The sequence below is a fragment of the Hippocampus bargibanti genome, linkage group LG17, assembly GCF_051943395.1.
Source record: "Hippocampus bargibanti isolate YZ-2025 linkage group LG17, ASM5194339v1, whole genome shotgun sequence".
Taxonomy (NCBI): domain Eukaryota; kingdom Metazoa; phylum Chordata; class Actinopteri; order Syngnathiformes; family Syngnathidae; genus Hippocampus; species Hippocampus bargibanti.
In genome coordinates, this window is record NC_142750.1 from 5,992,987 (window position 1) to 6,005,792 (window position 12,806).

Here is a 12,806-nt window from a genome sequence, read left to right on the forward strand (position 1 = left end):
AAAGCCTATAGCAGGGATCGGGAACCTTTTTGACTAAGAGAGCCATAAAAGTAAAATATTTAAAAATGTTTTTTTTTAGTGAGAGCCATACACACGCACACACAAGCACCCACACACGTGATTTCAACAAAATGTCAGAATATATTCTTGAAAATAACTTTGTGATAATACCATTAATATGAATAGTTTTCCGTACCTCGTGATTGGTAAAAAAAAATCCAGCCAAACAATTGGAATGAATATCAATTTGCCGGGTCCATAGGCAAAGCTACTGCTAGCTCGCCTGCACACTGCTCATTAGCTTGCACACTTGCTTTCTCCTGTCTCTTACAGAAGTATGTTGATGTTAACGTTAGCATGGGGCTTGTCAAAGTGCCACTGATACTTCATGGTATTGTTTTATTGCATCCGTCCATTCAACGTCATTTTTTAAACTCGTCAGGCTTATTTAAAAGGGGCGTTTACCTGTTTAGACATCAACGGCCATAGGTCAGTATCATCCAATCAAAATTGCGCTTTCCGCCAACTGCCGCCCAAACAGGAAATGAACAGCGAAAAAGCAAGAATATGTATTTAGTTTTATAGGCGAGCCAGGTGCAATCATCAAAAGAGCCAGAGATGGCTCGCGAGCCACAGGTTCCCGACACCTGGCCAAATAGAAATAACACACACACTACGTTATGCTAAATGAAGTAAATTTTATTTTTGTCCTTTTTTAGTACATAACGATTATTTTAGAAACATAAGACTTTTCAAGCAAAAGATCTACCCGATAACAAACATGTACACGCAAAAAAACGTCGCAACGTTGAAATTTACAAACACTCAGTGCGACCCGGTAGGGAAAACTGGCAGGCAAGTTAACACCATATATATATTTATAACCCCCCCAAAATAAGAATCAAAACAAGAACAGTTATAAATCGAGTCGTAGTGGAACTTGTGAACAAAAGTGAACAGGACACAACAATAAAGGACTAATAGTAATAGAAGTAGTAGTAGTAGTTGCTAAGGGTGTTGTGCACCACTCGTGTTCACAATGTGGTAGGATAAACTATCAAACAATCTTTTTTTTATTTTTAATGTTGAAATCATATCAAGGCTGATGCGAGCGTGCCATCCCATGGAAGGTGTCAAAGACAAAAAGGTGCAGCGCTACACGGTAGCGTCCCCTCCCTTTCTTACACTCCTTTTAAGGATGCGCGTCCACCCAATCTCATGGAAAACTGACAGAAATAAGGGGGATAAAATGAACTTTGTAGGGAGGAATGATGAAGTAAAAAAAATATATATAATAAAAAAATAGCAGCTCGGGAGCGTAGCTTAGTTCATCTGAGGTGAACTATAAAAAAGGAATGCATGTATTAAACAACGGGGGGAAAAAGTTACATAAAAAAGGCAGTGACAGGCTGATTTTTTTTAAAAGGCAAAAGAAGTCGAAATTAGAAGTCTTAAAATGATGACAAGAAAAATAATAATCAAATCATCGGCGGAATATTTTTTTTAAAGTCATCATGAAACAATAATTGTGGATTCAATTCCGCTCCTGTCATATAAATATCCTTTGTGTGGTTCATTTTAGCCAGTCACCACTTGAAGTGCTTGGGACACACTCATTTACATTCTTAATACTCAAAAACGAAAAAAAAAGCATAATTAAATCCAATTTGAACAGGCCTGAATAAATACCACAAAAGGTGATGGATGAGCAGGCCTGAAGGCTAAATTAAATTAGGCGGCATAAAAGTCAAATGAAAGGAGGTGGCTTTTTTTTGTGTGAAACTAGAACAAAAAAAGGAGTGTGAAAATAACTACAAAAAAAATACAAACAATAAATAAAAATAAACAAATTCCCTTCAGATTTGATCTACTTTTAAATGTTTGTTAGTTTTCAGGAGAGGATCACAAAGTCTTTTGAAATAAAAGACTTGGTTTTCTTCATATATTTAGTTTTTTTTTTTTTAATAATAAAGTCCATCTGTGACAGAATTACTTCATTAAATTGTCTGCTGGTTTTTCAGACAACACACATTTTCCCTTTAACTGTGTCTCACGACAGGCCGTCCGCAAAAAGAACGCGCGGGCGGTGGTGGTCCTCGGTATAAACAACAAATCCAATAAAAAATCTTGGAAACAGGCTGACGACACACAAAAAACTGCAACTTTTAAGCAAATACCTGCATTTTTTTGTTGGCTTCTGGGATATTGGAAATTTGGGTCTGGGCGGAGCCGGCGACGGCCACGGCGGGGCTCGGGGTGGAGTCCGACCAGTCGGACACGCACTGAGGGGAGGGGCTGGACCAAGGTTCGGGGGATTCGGGCGAAGGGGTCAGGTAGGGGTGCTCGGTAGGCAGGTGGAGGTAATGCTTGGGCGTGGCGTCGAGCGCCGATGTGTAGCTGTGCTGCGAGGGCGGGGTGGGGTAATCCTCCGCGGAGCCCGGCGGGGCGACGCCCGGCGGGGCCTGGGGAGGCGGCTGCTGGAAGAAAGGCGGCTGCGAGGTCTGCGGCGTTGGGGGCGTGGACGACGCCATGCGGGACAGGTTCTGCTGGCCGCTGATGGAGTGGCTCATGATCTGCTGCTCGCTGATGGCGGGCAGCTTGACGGGGCTGACGCTGGGCGTGGAGGTGACGGGCGTGGGTTGCAACATGGCGCCGCGGTACATCTGCTGCTGATGCAGCAGCAGGTTCTGCTGCGGCGGAAGCGGCGGCTGCATGCTCTGCGGCGGGGGCGCCATGCCCTGCACCAGGTTCACCACCTGCCGGCCGCACTGGGAGGCGGGCGAGCGGCCGTGCCATTCGAAGGGCACGCTGACGGGGCTGACCAGGCCCATGCTGAGCCCCATCTGGGCCGACGGGCTCAGCACGTAGCCGTGGCCCACGTCCGGCGCCACGGACACTCGGCCCTGCGTGGCGGCCAGGTCATTGAGCTGCGCCAGAGACACGGCGAAGGGGCCGCCGCCGTCCAGCATGCCGGCGTGCACCATGGGGGTCCCGGGGACCGACAGCGACGAGTGGAAGAGGCCCGGGGACGGCATGGCCACCGGCGACGTGGGGTTGGTGATGTAGCCGGCGTTGCTGGCGCCCCCGTGAGGCGAGTCCAGAGAGTCCACTGGCGAGAGGGTGACCGAGCTCTCCAGCAGGGCGCTCTGCATGTCCAAGGTCAGCTTCTTATTGCGGGCCTTCGCCGAGTCCTTCACGGCGCCGGCGTGCTGACCCCCCAGACCGGAGACCTTGGCCCCCGGCCGGCGGTTCTTCTTACCCTGCGGGGTGGTCTTCAGGCCGGGCAGGAAGGCGCCGGGCGGGCACATGAGGGGCGAAAGGGTGTGCCCGCTGGAGAGGTGGAGTCCGGGTCCGGCGTGGCCCTGGGGGCTCCTCACCGTGTTGTACTCGTCCAGGAGCTGCACGATGTCGTGGTGCATGCGCTCCTGGGCGATGTCTCGGGGCAGCCTGTCCATGTGGTCCGTAATCTCCCGGTTGGCAAAGTGAGCCAGTAGAACTTTGATCGCCTGGCAGCTTCCCTCGCGAGCGGCGAGGAAGAGAGGCGTCTCCTCCTTCACACGTACACAAAGGATGAGGAGTCAAACGTCGCTCTCACAAATACTTTCTTTCACTCTTCAAGTGACTTGACCGTACCTTAAGATCTTGCATGTCTTTGTTGGCGCCGTTCTTCAGCAAGGCATACGTCGCATCTACATTGTTTACAGCGGCGGCCCAGTGCAATGCGGATTTACCTGAAGGGAAACAAACTCTGGTTAACATTTGCTACTCAACATGAAGTTGGGTCGGATTTATCAATCAAATTGGTTGAAATAAATTGGCTGAAATTAACTTCTTTTTTAACTCATTCACTGCCATATGTGCAAACATGTGTCCACTCCAGTGCCAGGGTTTTTGTCATTGTCACTCAAATTGCAGGACTCCCTGAATATCGAGTTTTCGGACTACATAAACATTCAATACAGCGTTAGAAACCTCAGACTCTCTTCTTTCATCAGAAATAAAGAGTTAATTCCCAGGTTATATGGGTGTGGAATTATATGAGATTGAAATGAGGGTGGATGTCCAATTTACAATGCAATACATACAGTAAAGTCTCGTTATATCGATATTCAAGGGAGTCCGAAAAAATATCGATATAACCGGGACTATCGATATATCCGACCCTGTTTGCATGTAATTTTCTCCGTGCGTGCATAGAAATAGTATCGATATAACCGGGACTATCGATATATCCGATATAACGAGACTTTACTATACATCTTGGTTTGTATCACTCTTTGACACAGCTGAAGCTGGAACAAAGCGCTAACATGGAAAAAAACAGAAATGATGCTTCTTGTGGAACGGAAAAACATTTCCAGAGGTCCGGCCAACGCTTTATCTGCACTCAAGCATGAAAAAAAAAACCCCAAAAACCTGAACTAATTGGAGAATGCCACTCTACGTCATATTTTTAATTCCCGAATAAATTCGTGAATAGCAGCGAATGCGTTCAAAGCGGACAACGTGACGGTAAGCAAAAGCGGTTGTTTACCCAGTTCATCGACTGCGTTGACATCGGCGTGGCAAGTGATGAGTTCCTCCACCATTCCCTCCACCGCCAGACGCGCGGCCAGGATGAGCGCCGTGGAGCCATCGTACATGCGCGAGTCGAGATCCGTGGCCCTGTTCCGGATCAGGATCTACGGGAAGAGAATGACGAGGTTACATTTTTTTCCCCTTGTCAGACTTTTTACAGACATTTTCGCTTGTGTACCTGGAACACTCCTTGCGCATCGGCAGCAACGGCAGCATGCAAAGGCGAGCGTCCCGTGTTGTCCTGCGCGTTGGCGTCCGCCCCGGCGTCCAGAAGTCTCTTTGCGGCGTCGGCTCGGGCGTAACGGGCAGCAAGATGGAGCGCCGTCTCGCCCGTGCGATCCGTTTGGGCGGCGAGTGACGCCCCTTGGTAGATGAGGTCGGAGATGATGTTGGCTGAGCACTCCTCGCTCTCTTCCTCCTCGGTGATCTCGGGCTCCAGGCCACCTCCGCAGAACGACGCCAGCATCAGTGGCGTAAAACCATCTGGTTTTGTAATCAATATAGATTTGATTAGATAACTAGCTTGCTAGCTAGAGAGATAGCGAGCTCGCTAGTTTGTATTTACATGTGGTGATACCTTGCTTGCAAACTTAATTGATTCCCAGAAAGTGTGTGTAAGGTGAAAAGTGTGTATTCCAAACATTAATTACCCATAGGAAGCCATTAAAATGAGAATAATCCGTTCCCAGGTCCCAATAAAACATAATTTTCAACTAAATAAGCCTTAAAACTACACACAAGGTACCTTATTTTATGTATAATAAATGTGCTAAGGTATTGTAATTAAAGAAATAAACTGTACTATATAATAAAGTCGTTTTATTTACCTTTGTGATGTTCGTTGATGGCTTGATGGAATGGATAGCTTTTCGCATAAAGTGTCTCAAGGAGCTCTGGGTTGCACATCTTAGAAGTTGTGATATTGCAACAGCAACAGATGCAGGAAACTTGCTTGTAGGTTCTCACATACAGATGGCTCGTGCGGGTTATTTGTGGAGCCTGATTGATGGGACATTTTAACCTTGCAGTCTACACTCTGCCTTTGAACTATCAATAGGGTTGAAACGAGTCCAAATGTCACTGTGTTTTATATGCATTTTCTCACCATTTCACTTTTGTTTTTTTCACTTTTGTTTTTTTGTTTCAAGCTTCGTTGTCTCCTTTTCGTGTGTGTGTGTGATTCTGTTTCTGTAACCCCTCCCCCCGCTCACTGCTGTGTGTGTCCCCTCCCTCCTCTAACACGGATCTTGACCAATCATGTGCTGATTTAACCGAAGACTGGGGGCGGGGAATAATGAACCAAAAAAAGTCGACTGGCATTTTTAACTTCTTGTTGGGAGAACCGGCTCGTCCGCGAACGACATCACTCATTGTGGCGCTCCGTGTGTTTCCCGAAAAATAGTTTGTATGCCAAGATTATATTCTCGTTTTTAACATTCGTAAGGCGAAACGTTCGTTAGCTAAAGCCTTCGTAAGCCCAGGTATCACTGTATGCTTGTTTATATCAATAAATGATCCCCAAAATCCGTTTTGTTCTCACTACCAACCTGGACCTCGGACGTTAACATCCATGCAGTCGCTTTCAAACTCCCCTTGCGGCGGGGTGAGGGCCATGGTGGGGGGTACGCGGATGTCGGCCGCCGCCAGGTGATGTTGCGTCCACTGTCGGCTATCGACTGCGTCTTCTCCGTCCGACAGCAAGCTTGGCTCCTCCATCTAAAACGATTCCGGCCCGAGAGGTCAGTGTCGTAATAAAGTGATGGGTGGTTGATTTGTTGATGTTTAGATTCATCTGACCTTTAATCTTTTGGGTTCTGGGCATTCGGCATCTATCCACTGGTCGCTGTGGTCACCAAGGAGAGATTCCTCAACCGTTTTGGGCATATGTCTGTTGTTCAGAGAGAAATATGAAAAATTAGGAATGAAAAGAAGCATACTTGTCAATGCAATGATGCATCTCGGAAATTAAAAATGGGGGCCAGTTGGCCCCCTTGTGTCTGAGTAGGAGGCCAAATTCTAATATGGATGGGCCCCTATTTAACTAGATTGCCCAAGTATACAAAACGGATTGAAATAAACCAAAATATATTCATTGGAGCATGATATTTCTCAATTGCAAATAAAAAAACATTATTTGACTAAAACCTATTTTTCTAATACAACGCAATTTTAATTCAAGTAAAAGAATGTATTCATACATAAAACAAACACACATTTTCAATGTTCTTTCGTTACTACACAATCAATCCTGTGCTATTTTGATATTCGACGGGATTACCGAGAAGTCAAAGAGAACAGACTTAGCACAATATTTCTTACTAGTGTCTATGAAAACAAATTTCTTTGCTTTGATGATTTCCAATGTGCTGCACAAGCTTTGAAATCATTCCCATTAGCCACAAAATGCGAATCATGAACAGCAGTTTGCTACAACGAATTATCACTACCCTCCGCAGACTTATTCAATTGTTTCTTAAAAAAAACGAGAATATGCTTGTTTGCAGCCTGTTTTTAATGTCTTTTAGAGTTCTACTCCTGTTCTCACGCTCCATATTGCAACTCTCGGCCATGTTTGATGTAAATGCTGCAATGCACCATGGGTAAATGAATATTTGATTATCTCTTTCGGCAGTTTCCGGCGGATCACGGAAAAGCCTGAAATATCCTCTATCGTGACTTTGGAACGCAACGGAACAAATGCAAGGTGATTATGGCTCGACATCGATAAGGCTGAAGGAAAAACGAACAGCTTTCAATTGCTGTTTAACTAAATTTGTTTCTTTAGTTATTTTAACAGAATTATGTCATATGTAGCGCGGCTCATGTAGCAATATGCGCTAATCGTAATAGACTTGTTCCAGTCCTGCCGCAGTGGAGTTACAAAGTTATGCCAGTGGCTGTCAAAATGCATCAATGCGCAAGAACGCAGCCCAGATGCATCCTTGTCTATGTGCTATAGTCGTAAATCAAAGACCACAAAAAGTATTCATAAATATTCCCCCAAATGTCTTACTTCATTCCAAGAGCATCCTGGCCCACCGGCTCCCTGCGGTTTTTGTTGCTGCTGGGCTCCTTCTTGAGGAAGAAGCCTTCCGGGAACCACAAGGTACTGTGCTCACGCTTTCTGCGGGAAATCAGCATGCCCAACACCATGATGACCAGTAGGAAAAGCGACGCGATGCTGACCAGCATCAGTTTGCCCCATTGCGGAATGGGATCGGGATCGTCCACGATCTTTTCTCCTGCGCGGGAAAAGGCAAAGGGTTTGATTCCAGATATGTTTTTTTTGGTGGGTTTTGCCTACTCATGTTCGAATATACCCACCACGGACTTCTTTGAGGGGGTATGGGAAGCGAAGCATTTCAACGGCCGACAAGGCTCCGAGGTAGTCCGCGGCGCTCTCGGGTGATGGGAAGCAGTCGTCGGTACACAGGCGGTTGTCTATTTCCAGGTAGACGATGGAACTGGATAAATAAGAAATTATCGTTAGTGGTTTGAGTTCACAAAATCAGCTCTTTAAGGATAAAAGAACCATCAGTCCAAAATGAAAGTCCAAAATGGTGCCCGAGTCGGCCACCGTTTGTGGTTTCTTTTGTCACTTTGCAATAATATTAATAATATTATTCATAATAATAATAATATAATAATAATACATTTCATTTATAAGCGCCTTTCAAAACTCTCAAGGTCACTTTTCAGGCACAGGATAGGTTTTTCTGTGCGTGAGCAGTGGCAGCCACACGTGCCAACGTTCACTCAACCCAGAAGTACCTCAATTCAGTAGAAAGCTAGCTAACTGGCTAGCTAGTTGACAGCCAATAGATAACTAATAGACAGCTAGCTACATAGCTAGGTAGATATCCAGCGAGGTATCTAGCTAGATAAGCAGATAAATAGCCAGGTAGATATTATAGATACAGCTAGCAATATTCTGTGGGTCCTAGAATTCAGAAATTCCTTTGTGTTGTTGTGGGTCATGTGGAACGAATACGGATTGTTTTTCGGCATTTTTGGCCACGACATTCATTAAGGAGGAGACGGTGCTGAGTGGTTGTGCCTTTTCAATAACACGAATATGCCAGCACTGTTTTTGATTTGCGAGTAATGTCTGTGCCATTTGACTGTCATCGTTGGACATCTCTGGAGCGATTGTGCATTTTTGCTCCTGTAATGGGCAGCATTGATCAAGGGAAAGGTCGATGCTGTTGGACAGTCTGAGAAGCTCGCGACGAGAAGAAAATAACGTCAGCGCAAAGCCCCGTTGTATATGTGGAACGGTCGCGGCTTGGATTTGAAGCGGATTTACGTGGGATAGGAGATGTGACAAAAATCTCTTTTTGTCAATGGATGCTACAGCTTCGTGTTTGCTTTCAAGATTTAGCTTGTAGCAGACGTGCACATTTCACCATGACGCGCCTGATTCACTGGTGAAAAGGACGCTTTGATCCTCCCCTCTTTCATCTAAAACTGCTTCATAAAACAAAGAGGGTGCAGAAAGTGTTTAAAAATAAATGGTTTTGGTTTTGACTTCAAGAAGCAGCTCCTGCATTTTGTTCTACTTCTTCCTTTCCTTGCCTCTTTCTTTCAGCACTTTGCTGCTGTGAAATCTGCGAGAGTAATAAAGGCTAATCCAATGCAATCCAGTAGACCTCTTTCTTCTTCCACTTACCCAATAATCTCCTGTTGAGGCTGAAGTTCTCTCTTCAGGCGTGCCTCTCTTCGGGTGTAGGGCCGGATCATCGCCTCGCCGTTGTGGTCCAGCCGGAAGCGCAGCGTAGTGTGGAGGATAGCGCTCAATTTGAGAAGAAAAGCCGTGCTGGTGCGAAGAAGCTCCTCAGGAGGGAGCAGCACCACTAGAACTAAGGCACCGTCCACAATGTCTTCGGGGACTTTTTGAGCACAATCCAGGCCGTCCCAGCCGCATTCTTCCGTGTTGCAGCCTTGGTCGCACAAGCCGTCGGCGTAGTGGTCGATGCAGTAGGTCTCGTAGATGGGACTGGTGGAATAACAAAAAGAAGGTTGCTATCAATTTCTGAGTCGGGAAATTTGGCATGAACGTGATTTCGGTCATTTCGTATCAGTTGGCAAGTGGGAGACAAAAACTCACTTGCAAACTTTCTCCTTGGTTTTGCAGTCAAAGTTGTCATACAAGCAGTCTGCGTTGTTACACGACTCGTCGCACTGGCTGTTGTTGAACACGCGCCAGCAACGGGGGTCGGCGCATCGGGCCCAGGGATTGACCGCCAAGGAGCAGTCGCCGCCGTCCCAGCGGCACGCCAAGGTGCTGCACTCCTTGTCGCACACGCCGTCGTTGGCTTTTCCGTGGCAGTCGGCCAGCGGGCACGACAGGGCTGGGGTCTCGTTGAGCCGCCCGGCCTGCTCGCATCGTTTGCCAGTCCAGCCGCTGGGACACTGGCAGTGGAAGAACGGGAAGGCCGTCTCCTCCGTGCACAGGCCGCCGTTGCGGCAGGGTTGTGAGGAGCATCCTTCGTTGCTGCGGTGGGCGCACTGCGGACCGCCGTAACCGGGAAGGCAGGTGCAGCGGGCCCCTCGCGTGGTGAGAGCGCAGCTTCCGCCGTTGTAGCAAGACAGCTCGCGGCAGGACATGCTTCGTTCGCAATTGGGGCCCGTGTAGCCCTGCAGATGAAAATCAAAATCCGTTTTGTCAAGCATCAGTGTGTGTGTGTGTATGAACACAACTGTTAGTTTGTGAACCAATTAATGTGTGTTGATGCTTTATGATCCTTTTTTGTTTAAAGGTCTTTATCGTCCTTCATACACAATTACCGTATTTTTCTGTGTATAAGGCGGACCTAAAAGCCTTCATTTTCACCAAAAGATAACCCTGCGCCTTATACGCCGGGGCACCTCATATGTGAAGAGCCACAACAGGTCTCGCAGCAATTGTCAGCAGCCACAACACCATTTTCCCCTGGAGAAGAATGCCTTATAATGCCATGTGCCTTATATTTGGAAAACCTTTTTCATTCATTGGAGTGCGCCTTATACTCGGGCGCGCCTTATACACCGGAAAATATGGTCGTTTTCAAATTTGAAGTCAAGAATAGTGACTTGTTGTGGTTTACATACAACAATTTGAAATTTTGGTCTGAACTTTAGCAAGGCTTTGTTCATTGAAGGTGTGCCTTATATATGGAAAATGTTTGGAACTACACCATTGGATTGGGGCTGCGCCTTATACACTGGAAAATACGGTACAATTAAGATTTTCACTTTTTGATTTTTATATGTCGGATTATAACACAAATAGGTCTAAAAAATATTCCCCAAAATGTGGTAATACACACAAATACAAAGTGGGTGTTACTCACAAGCTGACATGTGCACGTGTAGCCAATAACAGAAGTCGAACCAGAGCACGCGCCTCCGTTTTGACAAGGCTGAGATTCACACGAGCTGAACCTGTTCTGACATCTTCGGCCTTAAATATACAACATTAAAAAACACAAACACACACACACACACACACAAAGATCAATAAATAGGACTAAAAAAGAAACAGGGAGTTGATTTTTTTGCTAAACATGTTTATCGCTGTTATCCTCATTTCCAAATTATACTAATAGTGTAGGTGATAAGTATATTTTTAGTTGGACAGACGATGTATGTCTTTTTTGTGTGTTTTCTTTCCACATTTAGGAGAGAGATTATCGAATAATAATACATTTTATTTATAAGCACCTTTCAAAACTCAAGGATCAAGGACACTTTACAGTCACAGGATAAGTTTTTCCTGCGGGGTATCTAACCTGTGAAACCAGCCTTGCAAACACATTGGTAGTCGTTAGGCATCTGGATGCAGTCGAGACTGTTTGAGGGGCTGCAAGGACTGGAGAGACACTCGTTGATGTCACCCTCACAACGCTCGCCCGTAAAGCCGGGCGGACAGTTGCATCGGTACCCGCCCACTCGATCCACGCAGGTGCCGTTGTTGAGGCACTTGGGGGGAGCGCCGCGAGGCCTCATTGGCGGGGCGCAGTCATCTTCGTTGATCTCGCAGAGGACACCTTGAATCAAATATTCAGCGTAACTGCCATCTTAAAAAGGATCATCTATAGGTGGGCATACCCAGAGTGCCGGGAGGACAGGAGCAGATGTAATGGCCGACGAGGTCGATACACGTGCCTCCATTTTGGCAAGGATGAGATTGACACTCGTTGATCTCCAGCTCACAGTTTTGACCGGTGAAGCCAGGCATACACTGTAAGCCACAGGTGTCAAAGTCAAGGCCCGGGGGCCAAATCTGGCCCGCCACATCATTTTATTCGGCTCGTGAAAAGAAATGAAAGTAGTGAAATTCCATGATGCTTGCTAAAGTGCGAACCAAAATGTCAAATTGTCGTATGAAAACCACAATAACGGTCATTGTTCTTGACTTCAAATTTGAAAACTACCGTATTTTCCAGTGTGTAAGGTGCACCAGAGTATAAGGTGCACCCCCAATGAATGAATAAATAATAACAGAATATATAACAGTTTTCCCAAATATACGGCGCATCACATTATAAGGCGCTACAGTAGAGGCTGCGGTTACGCAATACTTCGTCTACAGTGGGAATCAGAGTCGGTGGCTACTGACAGTAGTTGCGAGACCATTTGTGGCTCAATATTACTTCACATAAAAGGCACACCTGCGTATAAGGCATAGGGTCACCCTTTGAAGAAAATGAAGTTTTTTGGGTATGCCTTATACACCGGAAAATATGGTAGTAATTCAATAGTTTGTTGTGCGCTCTATATGTAATATGTGGAGGGGATTAAACATTTTAATAGCTTATCCAAATTCATAAATGTAGCCCGCGGCAAAAAATGAGTTTGACACCCTTACTGTAATCAGGCATGTGAAAGAAAAATGGGATTGTGACATGGCTGTAAAAGGGTCAACTTTGGTTTTGAAATGCTACATTTGATTTGAACGGACAGCTTTTAAATTCACAGGGCACAATTTTGATGAACTCACGTCACATTGATATCCTCCAACGTATCCCCTGCAGGTGGCGCCATTGCGGCAGGGTTTGTCCTCGCAGTGATCGACTTGGCTCTGGCAGTAGCTGCCGGTGTAGTCTCCGGGACACTTGCAGTAATGCGAGTTGCCCGTGTTGACGCAATGGCCGCCGTGGTGGCACAGTTCATCTGTTTGGAGTCCTGGTGACAAAAGAAAGGGGTTGTGAGTGACTCTGCTCCTGTATGGCAAAATGGAGGCTGAG

The 12,806-nt window shown here is 46.2% G+C and overlaps 1 protein-coding gene across 1 annotated transcript in view; it reads right to left on the minus strand.

Moving 5' to 3' along the window:
• Positions 1–678: 678 nt before the first annotated feature.
• notch3 (notch receptor 3) overlaps positions 679–12,806 on the minus strand; it is a 33,976-nt gene continuing 21,848 nt past the window's right edge. Inside the window, exons 20-33 of the mRNA XM_089018174.1 lie at positions 12,560–12,744; positions 11,668–11,800; positions 11,349–11,606; positions 10,911–11,020; positions 9,686–10,215; positions 9,248–9,574; positions 7,903–8,042; positions 7,592–7,820; positions 6,376–6,466; positions 6,126–6,294; positions 4,757–5,061; positions 4,535–4,682; positions 3,634–3,731; positions 679–3,551 (exon numbers count right to left, since the gene is read on the minus strand). Coding sequence (XP_088874300.1) covers positions 2,166–3,551; positions 3,634–3,731; positions 4,535–4,682; positions 4,757–5,061; positions 6,126–6,294; positions 6,376–6,466; positions 7,592–7,820; positions 7,903–8,042; positions 9,248–9,574; positions 9,686–10,215; positions 10,911–11,020; positions 11,349–11,606; positions 11,668–11,800; positions 12,560–12,744 — 4,109 coding nt within the window. The 3' untranslated portion in view covers positions 679–2,165. The remainder of the gene's footprint in view (positions 3,552–3,633; positions 3,732–4,534; positions 4,683–4,756; positions 5,062–6,125; positions 6,295–6,375; positions 6,467–7,591; positions 7,821–7,902; positions 8,043–9,247; positions 9,575–9,685; positions 10,216–10,910; positions 11,021–11,348; positions 11,607–11,667; positions 11,801–12,559; positions 12,745–12,806) is intronic.